We start from the raw sequence: 23,213 nt of genomic DNA, 5'->3' as shown, positions 1-23,213 counted from the left end.
GTGGGAGTGAGAAGAGGGAGACCTTGCTGCTCAGGATGGGCTGGCAAAGCCCCAGGGACATCCGCACGCGGCCCCTTCCGGAGGCCCTGGAGAAGGTCAAGAGGCCTCAAGCCTCTCAGGCGTCTCTTTAGCCTGCGGTGCTGCCAGAAACGTCCAAAAGGCTCCATTCAGAACCCTGCACACCTTCAGAGCACACCCCCAGGGATTAGTCCTCTAGCTGCAACCCGTGTGGCCCTCGGAAGCTCCTCACAGACAAGTCCTGGTGATGCCAGCAGTGTTTGCTCTGCCTGGGACGGGACCAGCGGGGAGCGGGGCAGCAGTGGAAGCCGGGGCAGCCCTGGCCAGCGCCTGATTTCCCCAACCAGGCCTGTGCGTGGTCGGGTGGGCAGAGCAGGTCTCCAAGGAAAGGGCCTCTCCCCGGGAGTCGGTGATTTCACCGTCACAAAAGGTTGAAGGGGGCCATGTGACGATTTGGCAGTTGACCCAGAACCACTCAGCTCCCTTTGCTGCCTACAGAGCAGCCAGGCCTGCCCTTGGGGGATTTCCCAGCCATGTTCACATGGAAGCTCCCTTGAGTGGGCACCTCTGTTAAAGCCACATCAAAGGTGACTTGCTGGAGAGTCAACAAGACTCTGGGTGATGACAGTCGTCAAGGGGCACGTAGAACGTGGGATGGGTAAAGGTGGGATAGAAAATCAGCATAGGGATTTCCCCCTAACCAATATTATAAGTTCTGACTATTGTTGTGTAATTAAGCACTCTCAAATATAGAGGTCTAAAATAAGAGCCATTTTATTATATCTCATAAACTGTGACTCAGAAGCCTGAGCAGCACTGAGCTGGGTAATCCTTTTTCGTGTGGCGTCAGTGACGGTCCCTCGATGCCACTGAGCTAGGAGATGGAGGGCTGCTCCAAGGCAGCTTCCCTCCCAGGTCTAGCCCCGACGGAGAAGGCTGGAGAGCTGGGCTCAGCCAGAACTGTCAGCCGCTCCACATGTGGCCTCACCAGCACGGTGGCCTCATGGAGTTGGACTTCATAAACGGTGGTTCAAGGCTATCAATGAGAATGTTAGGGACCCAGCTGAAGTCCCAGAATCTCACTTTCACCACGTTCTATCAGTCAAGTACGTTACCAAGAGCAGCAACATTCAAGGAGAATGGAGTTAGACTTTGCCTCTCAGTGGAAGGAGCAGTAAAACATTTGCAGCCATATGTAACCTCCCATACTACAGACGAGCTGGGAAACACTTGCTAGGGTCCTTGTGAGGAGTTTTACTCCACATGTTTGTCAAGCTCCTAGTGTGTTCCAGGCTCTGTCCCGGGCACTGGAGAGAGAGAGCAATGAACAAGACAGAGACATGGTGCCTGCCCTCTGGAATACAGCCTAACAGTTACACAGTGCCTGGCGTGTGGGAAGTGCCAGTAAATGTTGGCTGCTGGTATTTTAATTGTTAAATGAATCATTATTGGATAAAAATGATAAGCATAATAAGCATTAGCAGAGAATTGCTTTGCAGAATGACAAGGTGTAAAAGAACACAGGCAACAGGAGGGTGAAGTTTAAGCCAAGGAGGAGGGGTAATGAACTAGCGGGGGAGGGAGGAAGCAGCGTGTGTGGCCACCGAGTGCAGTGGGCAAGGGAAGCATGCATCAAATGAGCTGGATGGGGACGGACCGCTTAAGTCTCTGAACTGGATGCCTTACTTCCATCCCTCCAGGTCTGCCTTCCACTTTCCTCACCCGCCTCTGCTTCTGAGGCTCCCCTGTATGGGCTGCATCAACAGTCTCCCCTGCCTCCCTGCTGGTGCCAGTAGAAGGCACCAGCAGGAGTTTGGGTGGAGGGGGGTGGGAGGAGAAAGAGGTTGGCGTATTTATTCTTCTGGCTCTCTTTCTGTTGGGCAAGTGGTGGAAGTGAATACTTCCTCTGCCAAAATCCACATCCAGTGTCCAGCAACCTTCTTGTAGGGCCCGTCTCGCCAGGTCCTTCGGTGGCTCTTCCTCCTGTGCATTTAGCCCTGGGCTCAGTGGCAGCTGCCCACTCTTGCTGGCCCAGGGGTACTTCAGCATCGCTGCTCGCATTCCCTACACCCTGCCCACACCTTTGTAAAAGTCCTTTCCCTGCATTGTCCTCAGTCACCCTCTTGAGAGGGCCACCTGTCCCTTTCTGGAATCCTGAATGATACCACTACACCAGCAAGGATAGGAATTTGGGACTTTATCTTTGGAGCAATTCTGAGAAAATGCTAACCTTCTATCCAGTGGTGTGCTGGTAAATCTTAACAACCAGCTCTCCAGAGGGAAAAGCCCTGATTTGCAGTGATTGCCAGATTCCAAGGTGTCAATACTTCCACCATGGTTGATTTCATGCTACTAATGCAACAGCAACCAACTTGTAAAATTCCTAAAAATGAAACGCACACAAGCTGGTATGAGCCAGCTCCAGCATACCTCTGCCCAGATCAAACACTAGCTCTAGTCTCTCCCACTAGGGCCACTCCAGCCAGGGGCTAGATGTTCCCACAGAGAGGTGGATGGGCCTTCTGGATGCTGTCAGCCTCCTCCCTCCTGTGCCCTGTGAATGTACTTCCCAGTGAAGCCAGGATGCTGTCTCCAAGGGCTCCCAAAGCTGCAAGACCTTTCATTTGCCCATGCCTGTGCCTGTTCTCATGTGCATGGGGCTGAGGCTCAAACAGAACCATCCATCCTGCTGGACTTGGTCCAATTAGATCATGAGACCCTGGGGATCTCGAGTCAGTGGTTCCCCTATTAACAGCAATTAATTCCCGCCAAGAGCCCCACTCTGATGCTGATGCCAAAGACCTCTGATGCTGGTCTCTGCCCTGGATCCCACTTGCCCACAGATGGGCCCAGACCCTGAATGTGATAACCAGGCCCCATCCACATTGTGCTTTACCCAGAACTGAACTTCCCCTTCTGTATGTCGAGTCTGTATGAGGCTGGAACTCAATTCCGTCTTTGTCCAGCCTGACCAGTGTTTTAGAACTTTCTGTTTAAGGCGAGAGCATGAACTTTTTTCACAATGAAACCAAATGTGAGGAAATGTGAAAATGTTAGTTTCAAATTGTGTCTTCATATTTAGGGAACAAACATTTGTTAAACACTTGCTATATGAGTCCTTGCAATAATTATCTCCCTCAGCAAGGAACAATTACACACACACACAATTGGATAATAAATCTGTAGAGAAAATTCCTGACTCCAAATAACAATATTTTAATCAAAACAACATGATGCTACAAGTATCCTTTCAGAATGAACAAAATTTTTCAAGTTAGTAACACCTGATTTTTGACCAGGTATACACTATTTTGGAAATGTAAATAAATACAACCATTTTAGAGGTTCTAAATGGTAAGTATTTTGGCAGGACTTAGCAAACGTAAAATGCACATTCCCTATGACCCAGAAAGGCACCACTTCTAGAAATCCATCCACAGTCGTTCAACACCAGTACATTAAAGGTGTATGTATTAGATATACCTTTAATCCCTGCAGCATTGTGATAATTTTAAAAATTGAAAGCAAACTGGATGTCCATTGACAGGAAAATAGGTAAATCCTGATACCATAATGCAGTGGAACACTTTCCAGCTGTTATAAAGAAGAAGACTTGGGAAGGCTTTCATGCCATTTTGTTTAACGGAAAAAGGATAAATCAGTGTACATGAGACGATCCCATTTTTGCAGTGAAGATCAACAGAATTGGAGCCTTCATACATTACTGGTGGGAAAATAAAATGGCACAGCTCTGTGGAAAATGATTTGGAAGTTCCTCAGAAAGCTAAACATGGGGTTACCAAACAATCCAGCAATTCCACTCCTAGGTAAATACCCAAGAGCATGGAAAATATATATCCATACAGAAATTTACAAGTGAATGTTCAGAGCAGCATTATTCATCATAGCCAAAAAGTAGAAACAACCCAAACGTCATTCAATTGATGACTGGTTGAAATGTGGCTTATCCATGCAGTGGAATATTATTCAGCCATAAAAAGGAATGGAGTACTGATACATGCTACAACATGGGTGAACCCTCAAAATACTATGCTAAGTGAAAGTAGCCAGACACAAAAGGTCACATACGATTCCACTTACATGAAATGTCCAGAATAGGCAAAACCATAGAGACAGAAAGTAGATTAGTGGTTGCCAAGAGATGGAGCGAGGTAGGGAGTAGGATCTTCTGCTGACAAACAAGCATGAATTTCTTTTGGGGTGATGGAAATGTTCTGAACTGGATGGTAATGGTGGTGTACAACATTGTGAATATGCCCCAAACTACTGAATTATACAATTTAAAATGCTAAAATTTTTATTACATGAATTATTTCAATTTAAAATAATAATAAAGCATCACTGGTACATTAATCAAGTATAATTTTTGATAAGATTAAAATACCACTTTAAAAAAATACATTATCTTTTATGATCCCTTCCAACTCCAAAATTACCTGCATCTATCCTTGGTGGAACCCAGGGGCTTAGATGACCCCTAAGCTGTGGACCCCACCTTCCTGTGGAGACAGGCTGGGTGACCAGCTCTTTTCCAAGTGACGAGTGACGTAGCCAGGTTCTACATGAGGTCTTGGGTGGAGTGGGGGGTTGGGAGCAGATCAAGCCAGGACGCCTAGTGGTGGGAAGAGGGGGGTTAGGAAGACTCCCTGTCTCTCCCTCTGTCTCCCTCTGAGACTCTGCCCATTAGCCTTCCCCCACCTTCCTCTAGCCTACTGGGCAGGGTGGGTGTTTCGGTTTCTTTGCGCAAAATATGAAACAAAGAAGCACCATTTCTGCCTCAAGAAGCGTGTAAAGAGGTGCAGATATAGGTGAGTTCCTTTACAAACATTTCAAACATATGTTTTCCTCTACTTCTAATAGCCTACAGCAGGAGTTCTTAAACTCCCGGGTAGGTATCAGAACCACCTGGAGAGCAGGTAAATAATGCAGATTCCTGAGCCCTCCCTCCAGAGGCTCTGATTCCCTGGATCTGAGGATTCCCAAAAACCTGTATTGCTAAAAAGCAGGTCTGTGGACCGTGCTTTGAGTACAACTATCACATAATGCTTTGCTTTTCCTTGTGCTAAAGAAAGTGGAGGTGTTTGGTTATAAGTCTCTATGTAAGGCATTGTTATTATTAGTGTTTGGGTAATTGAGAGCTGTATTTCTCAATCCAAATTATAATGTGGACCAGAAAGCTAAAGTTACACTGCTAGAATTGAAGTGGGCTTCAGAGATGGGGTGGGAGAGCAATGACAGGCAAAGGGAACCAAACCCCTAGGATGTAACTCGGAGAGCTTTGGGGTTTGGCACCATTCTTCTTTCTGTGCCCAAGGCCTACCAGGCCCTGACTGGCAGCTCCTCTGAAATTTTGAGTGAATGAATCAATAACCAACAAAACACTGGAATGTTTTTTTGTAGGTACCTGATATCCCTTTTATTTCTAGTTTGCTGAGTGTTTATATCATGAATGAGTGTTGAGTTTTGTCAAATGCTCTTCTGCATTTATCAAAAAGGATCATATAGTTTTTGTCTTAATATGGTCACTTAAATTGATTGATTTTCAAATATTAAACCAACTTCATCTTTCTGAGATAAACACTTGGTCATGACGTATTAACCTTTTAAAATATATTGCTGGATTTGATTTGCTAATGTTTGGTTAAGGATTTTTATGTCTGTCTTCATGAGGGATATTGGTCTATAGTTTTCTGTTGTTGTAATATTTTTCTCTGCTTTGGTATCAGGGCTATGCTGGCCTCATAAAACAATTTGGGAATTATTCCATCCTGTATTTCAGATAGTTTGCCTAAGATCAGTGTTCTTTCTTTCTTAAATGTTTGACAGAAGGCACTAGAAAAATCATCTGGGACAGTTTTTTAGAGTTAACTAAATTACTATAATAAAGGTAGGACTATGTCATATCATTTCATGTCAGTTCTGGTAGGTTGAATTTTTAAGGAAATCTGTCCATTTCGTTTGTTGTTGAATTTGTTATAACTGATCATAATATTTCTCTGTTATTCTTTTAAAGTCTGTAAGATCTGTAGCAATAAGCACTCTTTCATACCTGGTATTGACAGTTCGTGTTCTCTCTCTTTTTGTTCTCAGTCTAGCTAGAGTTTTAGTACCTTTAAAAAAATTTTTTTTCAGACAACCAGCTTTGGCTTTGTACGATATGAAGGGTGCTTACAAACCCCCTGTTCCAAAATATCTCCAGGAAATCCCAGATATTTGTGTCATTTCTGATTTCATTCTAAACTGTAAGCTTCTTGTAGGTAGAATCTATTATGTTCATACTATATAATCCAGCATCTATCATAGCACCTGACATATGTCATTGGTCATTAAGGGCTGTTGTATTGAGTCAGATAAGCTCTTCTTTAAAATGTAAGTACCCAATTTCTAAATGTCAAAAAAGTAAGACCATAAGACATAGTCAGAAACAGAATGGGTTGACCAGACTAAGTAAAGTGCTCTTAAAAATCCATAAGAAAAACAGTGTTATCCTAAGTAGAAAAATGAATAAAATCCATAAACACTAAAAATAAGAAACAGAAGTGGACAGGAAACATGCAAAAGCATACGTATCCCTCTCTAGATATCAAAAGAATACAAAACAAAACAACCATATTAATATTTTCAACTATCTTCACTTTTGTGTTTAGAGACACAAGTTGATTTATCTACCTAAAATAGGATACATTTTGAGACTGCACCCTCACCGCTATTTTTCCTCCTGTCCCAAACCAGGAAGTGGGAAATTATTTCTCCAGTTCTCCTCCTCAGAATACAAGGTCATAAAGCCTGGGTTCCAGTCTTGGCCCTCCTTGCTGCTTCCTGGCTTTAGAACATTGAGAAGGTCATTTTACCAGTCTGAACCTGTCTCCTCTTCTATAAAATGGAAATGGTCACGTCTTAAGAGAGAGCGTTGCAGGATTAAGGGAGCAGTTGAGTATAATGTGTTAGCACAGTGCCTGACACATAGTGGATGATGAGAGTTCTCTTATCTGTTTCAGGCAGCTGCTTCATCCAAGTCTCCCATCCTTCTCTGAGGCCCTGCAGCTTCATTTGCCCCTCTCTCAGTGAAATTTCCAGCCTTCAATCACTTCTCTTTTGTCTCCTTGGCCTTCTAGTCTCACTATTTCTTTTTTTTTTAAATTTATTTATATTTTATTTTTGGCTGCATTGTGTCTTCGCTGCTGCATGCAGGCTTTCTCTAGTTGTGGCGTGCAGGGGCTACTCTTCGTTGCGGTGCGCGGGCTTCTCGTTGCGGTGGCTTCTCTTGTTGTGGAGCACAGACTCTAGGCATGTGGGCTTCAGTAGTTGCGGCACGTGGGCTCACTAGTTATGGCTCACAGGCTCTAGAGCACAGGCTCAGTAGTGTGGCGCGTGGGCTTAGTTGTTCTGCGGCCTGTGGGATCTTCCTGGGAAGGCGGATTCTTAACCCCTGCACCATCAGGGAAGTCCTAGTCTCACTATTTCTAAAATCTCACTAGCACAGAGGATTAAATCAATTTGACCATATGTTTTCTTAGCTACTCCCCTCCTATTGGACACTTAGGATTTCCACTTGCTTGTAAGATACTCTGTAGATCAAGCTCCCAGATGATGAAGCTTTCTGCTCTGAGAGTTAATCCTCTGTGTTAGTGGGGATTTGATCTCCCAGATTCTCAACATTCACTGAAGTCTTGAGATGATTTCATAATTGGATTTACGTGAGAGAGATGTTTGCTCCTTTTGTGTCCTCTCCTTTCGGACCAGTTCCTGGAGACAGCAAGTTTCCTGCAACAATCCTGCCATCAGGGTTTGTACACTTTACGGGAGGAAAAAGGAAGGAGCAGAGGAAGAAAGAAAGGAAGGGAGGGACAGAGGGAGAGGAGAAGGAAAGGCAGGTGGGCATAGTAAATTCTTAGTAGATATTTGTTGAATAAATGAAGGAATGACCCTGGGATCATTAGTGCTGTTTTGTAGATGAGGACCCGAGGTTCAGAAAGGTTAAAAAGCTTGCCCAGGAATGTGATATTGGGCCCCACCTTTGATCTCAGGTCTTTGAATCCAGTTCCACTGTCTTTCTCCTACACCTACTGGGACACTGGTCTAGCTTAGCGTTACTCAAATGACAGTCTTCAAGAAGGGAAGGGGCTTATGACATATTGTAAGTTAATGTGTCACTTCCTTCAAGAAAGTCTTGCTAAGAAAAAATGCTAACCAGACTAAACAGCATGCTCAGTGACTTCACATTTTGGCAAAAGTTCCTAATTTCCTTATAAATAGTTCGCCGCCCAGTAGCTGGAACATGGACTACGCTTTTTTGTATCATGGGTCCTATTGCTCTCTAGCCTAACCACATGGCTTTGAACTCCATGTCTGTATCACTTCAGATGCTCTCAGCGTCTGGATGGAGCCCTCAGACATCCCGGAGACCACCACCCCTTTTGAGTATGATCCTCAGAGCTTTCTGTGTGAGAAGAAGACCTTTGTCTTTGCCACCTTCAGCACCACCGTCCTGTACTGCCTGGTGTTCTTCCTCAGCATGGTGGGCAACAGCCTGGTGTTGTGGGTCCTGGTGAAGTATGAGAGCCTGGAGTCCCTCACCAACGTCTTCATCCTCAACTTGTGTCTCTCAGACCTGGCGTTCTCCTGCTTGTTGCCCGTGTGGATCTTGGGGTACCACTGGGGCTGGTTGTTGGGAGACTTCTTTTGCAAGCTCCTCAACATGATCTTCTCCATCAGCCTCTACAGCAGCATCTCCTTCCTGACCATCATGACCATCCATCGCTACCTGTCCGTGGTGAGTCCCATCTCATCCCTGCGTGTCCACACCCTCCAGCGCCGCGTGCTGGTGACCATAGCTGTGTGGGCAGCCAGCATCCTGTCCTCCATCCCCGATGCCATCTTCCACAAGGTGTTCCCTTCGGGCTGTGATTATTCAGAACTCGAGTGGTTCCTAGCCTCAGTCTACCAGCACAACATCATCTTCCTTCTCTCCTTGGGGATTATCCTGTTCTGCTACGTGGAGATTCTCAGGACCCTGTTCCGCTCGCGGTCCAAACGGCGCCACCGGACAGTTAGGCTCATCTTCACCATTGTGGCGGCATACTTCCTCAGCTGGGCTCCCTACAACCTGATCCTGTTTCTGCAGACACTGTTGAAACTTGGCGTCATTCGGAGCTGCGAGGTCAGCCAGCAGCTGGATTATGCCCTGCTCATCTGCCGCAACGTTGCCTTCTCCCACTGCTGCTTCAACCCGGTGCTCTACGTCTTTGTCGGGGTCAAGTTCCGCAGACACCTCAAAAGTCTGCTCCGGCACTTCTTGCTCTGCCGGCAACAGGCACCTGGCCTTCCCCTGTCACCTCACCCCCCAGGTGCCTTCACCTATGAGGGCATCTCCTTTTATTGAGAGGGAGTTTGGTGGAGCAGGTGGCGGTAGACAGAGGAGCCGGAGGAGGTGGAGCTGAAGGAGAAGCAGGGCAGGAAGGAGCATAGAAGGCACAGCTCTGGGACACGCTACCACTGCAGCGACGGGGGTGAAAGAAGTACATTACGTCAAGGGGTCCTATATGCCCCCTCTTCTGTGGAAAATTTCCCCATCTGGAAATTTTATATTGCCATCCAGAAAAACGTTTCTTAGATTTTGAGAAAATCTTTTAGCATTTATTCTTTCATTCAGACATGGATTTCTTATCCTTGCTTAGTTCAGAAGGCTCTAAAATAGGAAAGCATGCCCTGAAAGGAGCATCCCTCAAGACTTTATGAGGGTCTGAAATTCAACTGTGCAGATGTAGGCTGCTGGCAAGACGGTCTCTCCCCTCCCTGACGGTAGGGCTGTCCCAGCTGATTTTGGAGGGGGTTGGCTCCGGATGGGGCTCTCTGCAGAACAAAAGTAATCACATCCTCAAATAAGCACAGTCAGAAGGAAATCTGGACTCTAAAAGCCCGCAGCTGGACTCGAGACGTGTTCTGTATCATAGTTCCAGTTGCTAGCACGTGAACCGGCACTGGCATATTTAGTCTATAATCTTAAGAATGAGTGCGATAAGTGCCATCTTCTGCCGGCATTTATTTGGAGGATGTAAAAATGAATGAGATGCAGACGCTACCCTCCAGGTGCCAACAGTCCAGCTCTGAAGCCCAGATAACCAAACACCCACCTTGATGAAGGCATCCAGAGTTGAAGATTTCTCCAGCATCGCCTCCTTTCCAGCTGGGTATTGAGCTGACATTTCCGATTCATCATGTTCCACCTAAAATGTTCTCCCCCTCCTGGGTGATGGTCCCAGCTTCCCCCTAAAACCAAGTTATCTTTGAGCCCTGCATTTCCTTCCCCTCCACTCCTACTCCCACCACCAAGTCCTGTTGATGTTACCTTCCCAGTGTCTCTCACATGCCTGTGGCTTCGTCCCCAAACCGCCTCACTTCCTCTGCACCTTCCTGCTGCTCATCTCTTTCCCCACCAAGCGTCCTCTGCATTGACATCAGGGTGCTTCAAAACCCTCAGTGGCTCCACGTTACATGGCAAATAAAGCCCAAACACCGTAGGCTTTATTTGCATGTAAATAAAGGCCCCTACGATCTGGTGCCAACTAACATTTCCATTCTTTCTAATTTTATTCCAACGTAAGCCCCCACCCCCCAAGCAGCCTGGGATCCAGCCACAAAAGGCCACGGGTCCTCTCCCAGATACCCTTTTCCCAGTCTCCTCTGGGCCTTTGTCATGCTGGGCCTTCTACTCCCTAACCTACAAGCCCCAGCTGAAATGCCAGCTCCTTCAGGAAGGTGTCCACAACCTGTAAATCAGAAGAGCACTCTCTGGGTTGCCACAGCACTCCGCTTGTTCTCTCTAAAATAGTATTTGGCGCTCTCCAGCATGTCGTAGTTACACCCATGGGTGTCCTATCTCCCTGCCCCATCACACTGCAGGCTGCCGGAGGGCAGGAACCAGGTCTTGCACCCTGCCGAGCGGTGGACCCTGGTGTTCTATCACTGTGTACTGAGTGGGAGAAAAGAATGATAGCTGTGATTACTCTTACGATTTGCGCTCTTTGTGAGAGCCATGCTCATGTGACATGTTCTGCCTTGCCTGCCCAGGCTGCTGCTTTATAAATCTTAACCTTTCTTCGCTAGTCTCCACTCTCACAGCACGTTGCTTATCTCTCTCTGTGGCATTGGGTAAACTTGCCCGTGCTTTTTAGTTAGTGGTACACATGCCTGTCTCTTACACTGTCCCAGAGCTTCACATCCGAGGACATAGATAAAAACCACCCTCTGAGCTTCCCCATACCCCACAGACCTGGTCTCAATCTGTGAACCTGATTCAGCTCTGGAGAGGGGCCTTTGGAAAAGCTCCCCATGTGATCCTGACATGCACCCCAGTTAGGAACATTTGGCTGCAACTCCTTGAAAATGGGAATTCCAGAGTCTTCCACAGTCCCTTGAGCAGGACTTTGCACTCAGCCGGCACTCAATACATGCTTGTTGAATAAAGTAGCTACTAATAGAGCCCTCACCTGGAGCCTAGAGAGCTTGTAAAGCATTTTCCCCTTCCCTTCCTGCTGCAATTGATCAATGATCTATTTGCCCCTGGGCAGCCAGCCTTGAAGGAGTTTGAGCCGACTGGGGAAGAGTGAGGGTCTAGTTTTAAGAATTAGCCCTGTAGCACCTGTTGGAGAGGGCTGGGTAGTGCACCCTTGAAGGGATAAAACTCCCGTGGACTTATAGCCAGTTGGTGGGGCCATCACTCACCACAGAAGAAAGGAACAGCAAAAGGAAAGACAGTTATGGGGTCAGAGCTAAGCCTATGAGCTTCTGGTCAGGCTAATCATTCTGCACTCCTTCAAATTGATATTATTACAATTTTATTCAACTTTTGTTCAGAGGGCGGGCTGAGCCCAGGGATCAGGAGAGCTGAGGACTCCACTGACACACCCACTTCGCCAAACCAAAGCAGGTTTTGAGCCCACTCTTCTTAGAAGGCAGGTTTGGGGAGCTTGTATCCCTACAGAGCATGCATGCCCTCACTCCACCCTCTTCTCGCCCCATCCCATTCCTTTACATCCCAAGATACTTACCTAAGTATTCTTTTCAACACATATAGCTGTATCCCTGGGAGCACTTCATCAGTACAATCACATTTGTCTCTTTGCATTTCTAGTGATGTTTTGGCATCCCTAGTAGACTAGCTCCCGGGGTAATCTTTTTAATCCAGAGTCTTCTCCTAATCTAGCTCCTTGGGAATCCAAGGGAAGAGGCACAGAGAAGGAGAGGGATGAATGGGAAGATGGAGGGGCATCCGTCCTACCAGAAAGGGAACCTGGGCAGGACTGCTGAAGGAAGCAACCCACAAGCTGCACCCCAGTGACCACACCCCACATTTGTTGACCACACTCTTCATGGACCACAACCTCCTGCTTTCCCCTCCCCCTACCCACTGAAACCACTGCTCAACCTCAACTGGACCATTGTGGGCCTATGCCTCCTACTCCAGTCAAAAAATGGTGCCCTGGACCCGGTGCTGCAGACCTCCTACCACTCCTGGAGCATAAAAAAATCCACAGCAGCTCTGAGGGAAGATCCTCTTCACAGCATTTCCACCTCCACACTCTCGGACAAAATCAGCAAGAGAGAAACCTTGCTGATCTCTAAATAGGAACATGCCTGCAAGCCTGGGGCAGCCCCAGACCTCAGATGACCCAAGCCAGAGTGGAAGTTCCTTGAGGGCACAAACCCCATGTTGCATGTCTAGAACCTCCCTCAGTGCCCAGCAATGTTTGTGGTTGGTTGAGTAAGTGGATAGGAGACCATCTTTTTGACTCTTTTCTACTTCTGTTTCTTCTTCTCACACTTGCTTATGTCTTCCGGTCAACACCAGGCACCGCCCCAATGGGCTTCCCATGAGCTCTTCTCTTGGGCCCACCAGCCCGGACAGTGTCTGGTTTGTTGAACTCGCGGCTTTCATTTATGAAACCTGCCTGTGACGGGACAAATATGAATTATTCTTAAAATCATCTCATAAAAACAGAAAGCATCACTGTATCATATATGCAAATAAAAGATTAGCATGTACTGACTTACCTCAGACTGGTTATGTTCCCTTCATTTCTACCCAAGATCATTATTTAGGATTCTCAAAATTTCTCTGCTTATGAAGGATCTGGGTTAAGATCTTGGGTGAAAGGAGTGATACAGAAGGAGGACTGGAGATAAAGTGTCAAACAAGCCCTGTGTAGGTCAGGATGGTAGGAGATTGGCTCCATTCAGGCCTTAGGTGAAATTGTCCAGGAGGCCAAGTCTGTCTTGAGAGCTCCTAGCTTCAGCTTTCTGTCCCTATCTCTCCCGTGGTCTGGCACCTATGTTTTCTGCCTTCAAGTCCAAGGTTTTTTCTGTCTCGTGACCCATGGTGCCTGAACAAGTACCTTCCAAAGATCAACCCTCCAGCCAGAAGGAATGATACCACTTCCTGCTGGGAATTTCAGGCATCCTGAAAACTTGGTAGGATGTATTTGGCAGGTTTGCAGGGGATTTTGGTAAGGGAAAGAAAGTTATCCTAAATCCTCACCAAGTTATTCCGAGTACAGAGCTCCCCTCTCCACCTTGGGGTCAGCCCAGATTTTAGGTGTAGGGTTGTTGCAATCCCCCCACATCCCACACCCCTATCCCCTCCACAAAAGAGTGTGGCTAGAAGGACCAAAGGATGACAAAGGTGGCCTGCCTGGCTCCTTGACTTTATCATTTCAGAAAATCAGCCTTGGGAACTTCCCTGGTGGCACAGTGGTTAAGACTCCACGCTCCCAGAGCAGGGGGACCGGCTTCGATCCCTGGCCAGGGAAGTGGATCCCACATGCATGCCGCAACTAAGAGTTTGCATGCTGCAACTAAGGAGCCCTTGAGCCGCAACTAAGGAGCCCACCTGCCACAACTAGGATCTGGCACAACCAGATAAATAAATTAATTTAAAAAAAACCTACTAAAAGAAAAAAGAAAATCAGCTTTGAGCATCACCCACAGTTAGAGAGAAGACATGGGCAACAGATGGCACGTGGAATTGGATGGTTGCGGGGAGTAGAGACGAGGGTGGGGGTGAGGGAGGGATATGTAGACCTCCAGCAGGTCCCTGGCCACTTTTGTAGAGGGCCTGTTCCGGGCCCTGTGCAAAGGCTATGGGAGGGCCACGTTGAGGGGAGTGAGACCACAAAGCGCCACTCTCAAGTTGGCCAGCCTCTGGTCATTCCTGTGTGGGGAAAGATTTCCATAGGATTACTTTTGTCCCAGGGAATCTTGGCCCTTTTTCCAGGTGACCTGGATGAACCCTCTTGACTGAGAGAGAACGACCTGGCTTGATTGTCCACACAACTGGGAACGGACACCTTAAATGTGTCATTAAAATTATTCCAAGGCACTTTGCAGTGAACTGTGGGAGTCTGGGGAAGGAAGTACCCACCTGTGTCTGTTCCCTTGGCAGGGGGACTCAGTTTTAGGGGGACTGCATTTCAGGATGAATGATTTCCCTTTGCCATCTCCTTCCCCCTCTTCCCTTTTCCTTTCATTGTTTCCATCCCAACAGGAAGGATGGAAATCACTTCTCCCCAGCTCCCACAAATTGACTATTCCATTCATCTAACTCACTGCCTTCTCTACAACTAACTCAGAAAAGATGGCTAATGAGATGCCATAGCCTAAATCTATTTCCTTTCCTGAATTATTCTACCAGATAACTCCCCTCTTTGTGCATTTGTAATGTTTGGGCCATGGCTCCTGACTGGACACCCAACAGCTAAGTCCTGTGAGGTAGAAGGGTGTTTTGGAGTCCAGTCATAGGCTGAAGTACTCCAGGTACTGTTCCTCTCCTCTCTTGTGACCATTCATTACTAATGAGTGCATTTTGTTCTATTGAGTGCAGCCTCAGAGTGCTTCACAACGTATAAATAGAAAATGTAACTTATAAATAGAAATTGGGCAGAGAGTAGGGAGGTTAGGAGTGATAGTTCATTCATTAACACATAGTTTTTGAGCAGTGATTTTAAGCAGGTCCCTGTGTTAAGTAGCAAGGGGGATGAAAAGATAGACCATTAGGCCCAGCAATATATAATGCTTTTTATTTAGCCCGATATATTAAAACATTATTATTTCAACATGGAATCAATATAAAAATGTTAATGAGCTATTTTACATTCTTTTGGAACTCAGGTGTATTTTGCACTTACAGCACATGTACAATTCAACTCAAACTAGTCACATTTCAAATTCTCAAAAGCCACACGTGGACAGCACTGCTTTCAGGATCCCAGACATACGATTTGTGGACACACGTGCTCCCAGGGATTGCAAGGGTTAATTTAAAGCCGGCTGCCGCCATGGAACCAGTGGGCGTTGTGAGCATCAGCTCTGCGGAGCATGCCGGGAGTTGTAGTCCGCACTCTGTCCGTGGGGTCCGATGGGAGTTGTAGACAGAGGCCCTGTGGAGCATGCTGGAAGTTGTAGTCTGCGCCAGTCTGCGGAGGGGGTCTGCGTATCATGGCCGCCTACACCGCGCTCTCGTACTCTTCCGCTTGGCAGCAGAAAGTTTCGGTTCTGTCCCAGCGTGGACCCACGAGCGCGTAAGTGTTGCGGATGGCCGTCCGGACTCATGGGGCACCTCTAGTTGCTGTCGTCTCCGGAGCGGAGAACTTCCCTCCAGGCGCGGCTTGTCACCTGTTGCCCTTACCGCCTCCGCCCTTATGCCGGGTGTCCCACAGACTCTGCCGGAGCCCTTGCCCAATGCCCTTGCCCAGCGGGCCTAGGAAGCACCTAGGGCCGGTGAATCTGACCCTGGAACCCAGGCTGCCTCTGGTAATCAGTTAGAAAGACAGACAGCCCCCCTCCCCCCTCCGCCCAAACACCAGTTCCAAAACACCCGACGGCCAAGGATCCCACATGTGTGGTCTCAGAACAAGTCTTGGAGTCTTTAAGCACAGGAGGGACAGGTCCCCGAGTTTCTGCTTGCATTGTCCAAGAGGCCGATAACCTGAAGAGGCGTATTTCCTGGCTCAGCTGGGCCGGGACAGCCCAGACCTTAACTTTGCAAAACTCCAAGACTTAACTTTGCCCGGGTCTTTCCCCTCTCGTAAGGGGACGGTTTGTTCATCCTGGGCCATCCCCAGGCCATGGCGCATTCTCTTTACCCAGTGTCTCTTGTGCTTTGGTGTAGGGTTTCGAGATAGCCCCCAGGTGATTGTTCCTGAAACACCTGTGGATTTTTGGATTGTGGTGTGGCTGCACCGGACTTCGGCTAGGGTCCGTGATATGAAGAACCTAGGCCGGAGGGTGTAAGGGGAGGGCTGAATTTTACTTTTCCTCAGAAAAGCATGTGTGGTTGACACCTTAAGCACGTGGCTCCCAGATAGTGCACTTGTGTCATCTGATGCCCCTTGTCACTCTTCACAGTTCCATCCGCTGCCCCCCTCCAGAGCAAAATAGAGCACTCTTTGAAACTACCGGTGTTGGCCGCAGCCTCTCTGTCCCTCTGCCTGTCTTACCACAGCAGTTTCCTTTCCCAACAGAGAAATGGGTCAGGGGCTCTTTGAGGGCAGAGGATCAGGCGTTAATCTGCTCACTGCTCTCCTGCCACTTCCAGCCTTGTGCTCTGTAGCAAGCTTAACTCCCCTGCCATCTGCCTAATGCGGGCTGCTGGGTATTGTAGCTGGGGAAGAGCTGTCACGCTGAGGTTCTGCTTTCAGTGGCTCCCACCCCTCTGAAGTGGGCCCATGTTGAGTAGATTCCACTTGACCCTCCCTCCCTTGAGAGCTACTGTTCAGAAATTATTGAATGCCCTGTACCAGTTTTGAGCCGTTATTATTAATCACCCTGGAAATCAGAGTTAATTGTCTCAGTGATGGGACGGGGCCTTCTTTGATTAAAAGAACGTGAAAAGGCTGTAGGAAAAAGATTTTCTGTTTCTGTTAAAAGTGTTCTTTGCATAATGCTTCATTCAGTTTTTAATTTGGGAAAACAAACATACAGAATCATTGAAAGAATTGTATAGAGAACATATACCCACCTGTTAGACTCTACAGTTAATATTTTACTCCAGTTATTTTTGTGTTGCTTTAGAGTCGATCCTCTAGCTACTCTTTGGATGGTCTTTGCTCCTTGTGACTGGTTTTGGGACACCAGCATGGGTTCAGGAGCCATGCTTTTAACCTGGTCCTTCTGGGATGGAATGGCCCCCACAGATGTTTGTGACAAGAGGAACCACCCAAAACAGCACAAGATCAGAGCAGTTGGTAACTTTGTCCCATGTTGGTCACTGAGACTGTGGGCTGCTGCCTCTAGAACATACAACAGGCACTCAAGAATGGCAGTCCCCGTCTTCCCTTTAGGGGAGAGGCTTGGCTAATGGGTAACCTGCATTTTCTGGTGATTCCAAGGACAGCTTTGGTGACTCAAAACCAAAGTGTCTTTAAACCTGAGGCAGAGGAAGCGTATTGTCTAGCTGTGGTGTCATGGTGAAAATCACTGATAGGAACTCAGAGTCTGGAGCCACATTCACTAGCCAGCCCAGGCAGCAGAGCAGGTAAGATTCGTTAACCAGAGGCCGCCTGTGAGCAGAGATGATTCGAGTTTGGCCTTGTGAACATCTGTTCACCTAGTGGATGGATGTCATTGTGTTGCTCAAAAGATAAACAATATTTCCTGTTTGTGATCTCAATGCCAGATTTTTTTTTAAGCTTTTGGTTGGTTTAATAGCCTCTGTTTGAACACCTAAATCAATCAGTAGGGTGGGTTTGGAACTGTTTCCATGGGTCTCTGTTTATCATGCTGTTCTTAGATGTGTTACTGTACTGTCCTCATAAGAGCTTCGGCCTCAGAGTGCATGGGCTCCCTGGCTTTTACAGGATGAGGATGACAGAACTGTGCTGATTTGGGCAGGAGGTGTTTCTCCCTCTTCCTCACTTTGGAGCCAGTCAGCCTGGTGGTTTTAGTGGCCGCCGGTGGTCCTTGCTGTTCTCTGTGGCATTTGAAAGAAACCAGGTGCCTGTTTCTAGTTGGGTCAGATCCTCCTCACGGGGATGAGGATGTGCGTGCCGGTGTGTTTCGGAGGACAGACTTAAGGAGAGTCTGTGGTCTGGGTATAGTCCTGTGGCAGTGTGGCTGGTTTCAGAGCCCAAGGGCAGGTCCGGCTAACCATCTCAGGAGCCTGGGGTACTACACCCTTGGCCTGGGGCAGAAAACCGAGTTAGGGGAGCCCTTGGAATCCAGAAGAAAATCCTGAAGGGAAAAAGCATTCCAAGCAAGCCATCAGTCTGCAGAGGGCTAGGCCAAGAGGAGGATCCCTGTAAGAGGTCCAGGGTGGGCTGGCAACTGAACCAGAGGTGGCGGCTTAATGTGGAGCTGGAAGGAACTGTAGCCCCAGCTGCTTTTTCCAGGGCATCTACAGCCTGGGTCAGGAGCGGGGCCTAGAAGCCTCAGCCAAAGTTAACCACCGAGAATGTCTGTTCTTCTCCTTGCACACCTCCTCCGTGGAGGAAGGTAAAGGGTAACCTCTCTCCACTGTATCTGAAAACACACACACACACACACACACACACACACGCACACACAGTAGGAAGAGGTCAGTACTTTGAACTAAATGTACCATGGGGCTCACCCAATCATGGCATAATCTTTATCGCATTATTTGTTACATGATAGGGAATGGAAATTTCACAAGATGAATCTGATTCTGCATTCTGAATAGGGTCCAGCTTGGCAGGACTCAGCAGTGATTGAGAGAAGAGAAGACACTTTCCTTGCCCATTGCTTCCTGGATGTTTTCTCTGGGCTTTCCAGTGGCAAGACCTCCGCCCTGCACCCCCAAATGTGGATATGTGGCTCCTTCCTGAGCAACTGCCCACCTTCGTAAAAAAGATAGCTTTCTCCAAGCCCAGAAGCAACACCGCACAACCACAAGTCCCTCTTGACCCTGCTCTCCTGGGTCAGCAGACTGGAATCGGGGCTAGTTTTGTGTATGTTCCAGGGGGAGTGACCAAGAGACCTGGAATTGTTGGTGGGAGGGAGGGGGCCAAGAGAAGTTTCAAGAAGTGATGGCAAAGTCTCAAGTCTTCATTCCCTTTAAGAAAGAGAAGATTACAAGCAAGGAGTGGTTTGGGCGAGATGACCCAGGCCTGCAGTTGGTCAGCCCTTTAATTATAGGTCTTTAATTATAATTGTGTCGCCTAATGAGCCTTTGTTCACGTGTGCTGAAATCTTGGCCTCTGAGCTGGCCTCTGATAAACTCTTGAGCACTCTCCTGGGCACCATCTAGAAGCTCTGGTGAGGGCAGTCTGCCTGACCACTGACCGTTTCAGCACTGAGCCCCAGGACCTCCAGGCCTTCACAGCTGCAGGTACCAGCCAAGTGCCCCCTTTCCATAGGTGGCAACTAGATAGATGCTGTTGGGTGTGCTGAACCAGGCCGAGGCAATGGACTCTTCGGAAAGGCTTCCTGCTTTTGACTGGTCTGAACTGTCCTTGTTAACATTCTTTCCCAGTCAGGGTGGAGTTGACAACGTGTATGCCCCAGCTTGTTTGGGAGTCGGGGAGGAGCCGACTGTATGGTGCCCTCTCTGGGTCATGTCTTAGCTGTTGTGTTGGGAGCAAGTATGGCAAATTTGGCAGGCAGGGCAGGGTTGTCTTCTATGCCCCAGACCTCCTCCTCCCCTTCTGATCCTTCTTTCCTTATGTGGCTACTCAGATGCTGTTGTCAGCTGAAAAAAAAATACACAACATGAGAGCCGTGGGTTAAGTTTTGTTAAGGGGGGGAAGGTCAGTATATATGGTTTTAGTGAAGGGGGTGCGTGCAGTCAGTCACACATTGTGGCAAGGCTTGCTGCTAGTCACGAGGAGCAGATGTCACTGTTAATGATTTGAGTGCTTTTCTGTATATGAGAAGATGGAAGAATTTAGGCTCGTAAAATCTTCTCCTGAAAATGTCGAACTATCGGAAGGCTTGTTCTGCCAGTTTTTCCCAGAGCACAGAGTGCCTCATTCCTGATCTCCACCCTGAACTCCTTTCAGGATGTCTTGAAGGTCAATGGCTGCAGTGGCTTAATCCTTGTAGAGGCAGATGGCAAGTGGCAATTTCAGCTGGCACTGTGTTTCTCCTGCCAGAGCCAGTTTGGGGGCAACATCATGAGTATTAGTCATTTGTACCATAGTGTAAAGAAGTTTCCATGAGTCAGCGTCTTCGTATCTTAATTTGGGACTGAACTGCCGTCTCTGTTGTTTAAGGCACATCTAGGCAGGTATGGGAGGAATTTGGAGGTCAGGGAAGATCCTTTACCTCTAAAATAATACATGGGCTGTGACGAGGAACCCAGGTAACAGTACCAAGTAATAAATAAGAATTTTTAAAAACGCGTTTAGTCCCTTTTCCTCTTTACCAGAAGATTGGATGTTTTCAGACATTCTGGATAAGCTTAAACATAATTTTGAGTTGTTGGCAAGAGAATCCAGTGTTCCCCCAAATTTTATAAAATGAATTTCTCTGCTATTTGAAAGAGCTTGCTAGAGACAGTGATGGAGGTGTTCACAATGTCTGCAACAAGGACCCTGGGTTGATGGAGGTGATTTGCACTTTGGGGGCCTTGCAAGGCGCTGGAGTCCTGGAGCCCATGGCGGTGTGGAGTGTCTCCTGAGTTAGGAGAGCAGGTTGCCAATGGGTTGTAGAGGTCAGGATCGCACTGGTCCATGCCAGAAGTCTGTGATTCCCGTAATATAATAGGAAATATATATTTGATCTCTTACCCTGGTTCCTGGCACAGAGCTTCCAAAACTCTTGGAATTTCCTGAGTAATAGGAGTGTCTTTTGTTATTCATAGCAAAACCCTTTCAACCATAAGCATAACCATATGCTACTAAGATGACTCTTCATGGGCCCCTGGATAGATAGCTTCTGCCTGAGGGCTGGTTGCCAGAGGACTTTCAGCCCCACCCTTAGACCCCTCTGGGGAGTGGAGAGGGGCTGAAGGTGGCATAAATGGCCAGTGGCCAGTGATTTAATCAGTCATGCCTATGTAATGAAACCTCCGTAAAAACCTCAGATGACAGGATTCTGAGAAATACTGTGCTGATGACACATTGAAGTACTGGAGGGCGCAGAGCTCTGAGCGTATGGAAGCTCCCACCCCACCCCCCTTATCTTGCATCTCTTGCATTTCACTGTTGCTGAATTGTGTCCTTTAAAATAAACCAGTTATAGTAAAAATGTTTCCCCAAGTTTTGTGAGCCGTTCTAGCAAATTATAGAACCTGAGATGGGGATTTTGGGAACCCCAGTTTATAGCTGGTTGGTCAGAGGTACAGGTAGTGACAGGTACTGGGACCTGTGACTGGTGTCTGAAGCCGGGGCAGTCTTGTGGACTGAGCCTTTAACCTATGGGGTCTGCACTGGCTTCAGGTAGTTAGAGTTATAATTGAATTGAGAGACTTCCCTGGTGGTCCAATGGTTAGGGCTCCACGCTTTCACTGCCGAGGGCACGGGTTCAATCCCTGGTCGGGGAACTAAGATCCCGCAAGCCCTGCGGCATGGCCAAAAAGAAAAAGAATTGAATTGAATTGTAGGACACCCATTAGTGTCAACTGGATATCGGTGTGGGGGAAAAAGCCACACATTTGGTGTCAGAAGTGTTGTGAGTAAAAAATATCTCATCCCTAAACCAAAGGGCAGGCTTATCTAGAGACACAAGGAAGTTGACCAAGGAGTGGAGAGAGACTGTGCCCCATTCTGTGTCTTTTGAAGTTTAATAATAACCTCAGGCCCAGGAAAAGGGAGGCCAGAATGCGAAGAGTCATTCTTTCAAGTCCATGAAAATAGCATTCCTGTGGTGACCATTTGCTTCCTGAAAACCTGTGAGGTGGTGACCCACAGCTGTGGTGGGTCACTGTGTAGTCACTGTGCCCTTATAGGCCCAGCAGCGGTTTCTCAGGGCTCATCTTGGTGGTGAGGCAGAGGGTCTTTGGAAAATCAACTTGTGTAATCAGTGGTTGGGCACAGCTCACCCCGTGGCCTGGGAACTTGGCCTCAGCGGAGGGAGGCACTCCGAGGCTCAGGCGGAGAAGGCCTCCTGGGCTTGGGCTGACACTTGCGGCTTCACCAAAGTGCCAAGAAGTCTTGAAGGAGCATGTTTCTACCTGTTCAGGCTCGTCATTCCAAGATGCCAGTTTGGTTTACAGACACTATTGCCCTTGTGCCAGGCTCCAAAGAGGGCTGGTTTCTAGGAAATCCAGCTGGTCTTATAGTTCATGCGTTGTCCCAGCCAGAGCCTGGATGACTAAGAATCTGTTGTCGTTAGTGCTTCCTTTCCAGGCTCCGCCCTCTCTGTCATTTGCGAGTCTCAGCCTAGTTTTAAGTAAGTATACACAGAGACCCAGTGGACTCATGGGGTATAGGTTATCTTCTTACAAGATTATTTCTTCCCGAAGGTACAAAGCTCTCTGGTGACCATAGTCAAATAAGGGGAGTGCAGGTAGACAAACAGCCTCTACACCTGCTGTGCCCTCCACCCTGGCGCCCTTTCCTCCTCAGGTCTCTTCAATGACGTCCTGTTCATCACCCAACTAAGTTGCCATTACTGAGAGTGTCCACCATCCTCTCCCTTCCCCCAGCAGAAGGAAAGTTCCCTTCCTCAGGTCCCATTGCATCTTGCTAAATTCATACCAATGCTGCTCTTTTGTTTGCTGAGATAAGATGTACAGTATGTGAGTTTTGACAAATATATATTTGTCAAATATATACAGTCATGTAACCAACACCATAATCACGACACAGAGTAGAGTTGCCCAGCAAAATTTCTGCATACTCTCTTGTAGTCAAACCCTCCCTTCCCCCTCAGCTCCTGGCACCCATGGATCTGATTCCCCCCCAGTGTTTTGCCTTTGTAAGAACAGGATGCAGATGGAATCATAAAGTAGGTAGCTTTTCAGTCTGGCTTCTTTCACTCGGCAAACATCATTTGTTGTGTATATCCCTGGTTCATTCCCTCTCCTTGCTGAGTACCCATAACTTTTTATTCATGTCTCTGCATGGACCTCTTCTGCCATATCCGCATATCTGGATGCTTTTCTGTCTGTCTTCTTGGTGCACAGCCGAGCTCCTCCAGGGCTGGATGGTGCCTTGTTGCCCCAGTATCCCCAGGCTGCACTTGACCGTGTGGTGCCGGGACAGCTGTGCATTGACAGT

At 47.7% G+C, this 23,213-nt stretch overlaps 2 protein-coding genes across 4 annotated transcripts in view; both read left to right on the top strand.

Annotated features, from left to right (window-relative positions):
• The first annotated feature begins 8,410 nt into the window (after window positions 1-8,410).
• On the top strand, window positions 8,411-9,421 carry XCR1 (X-C motif chemokine receptor 1). The gene has a single exon (XM_067755863.1). The coding sequence runs from the start codon at window positions 8,420-8,422 to the stop codon at window positions 9,419-9,421; it is 1,002 nt and encodes a 333-aa protein (XP_067611964.1). The 5' UTR covers window positions 8,411-8,419.
• A 6,039-nt stretch (window positions 9,422-15,460) lies between these two features.
• The window catches only part of FYCO1 (FYVE and coiled-coil domain autophagy adaptor 1), an 85,761-nt gene continuing 78,008 nt past the window's right edge, over window positions 15,461-23,213 (top strand). For 2 of the 3 annotated variants that reach the window (XM_067754110.1, XM_067754108.1), the window contains exon 1: window positions 15,463-15,614. The gene's annotated coding sequence lies outside the window, so the exon portion shown is untranslated. Of the gene's footprint in view, window positions 15,615-23,213 lie in introns of all 3 variants that reach the window. The other variant, XM_067754113.1, reaches the window with a different exon arrangement.

Source organism: Pseudorca crassidens, chromosome 10 (assembly GCF_039906515.1).
Source record: "Pseudorca crassidens isolate mPseCra1 chromosome 10, mPseCra1.hap1, whole genome shotgun sequence".
NCBI lineage: Eukaryota > Metazoa > Chordata > Mammalia > Artiodactyla > Delphinidae > Pseudorca > Pseudorca crassidens.
This window is presented reverse-complemented; position numbering and strand designations above follow the sequence as displayed.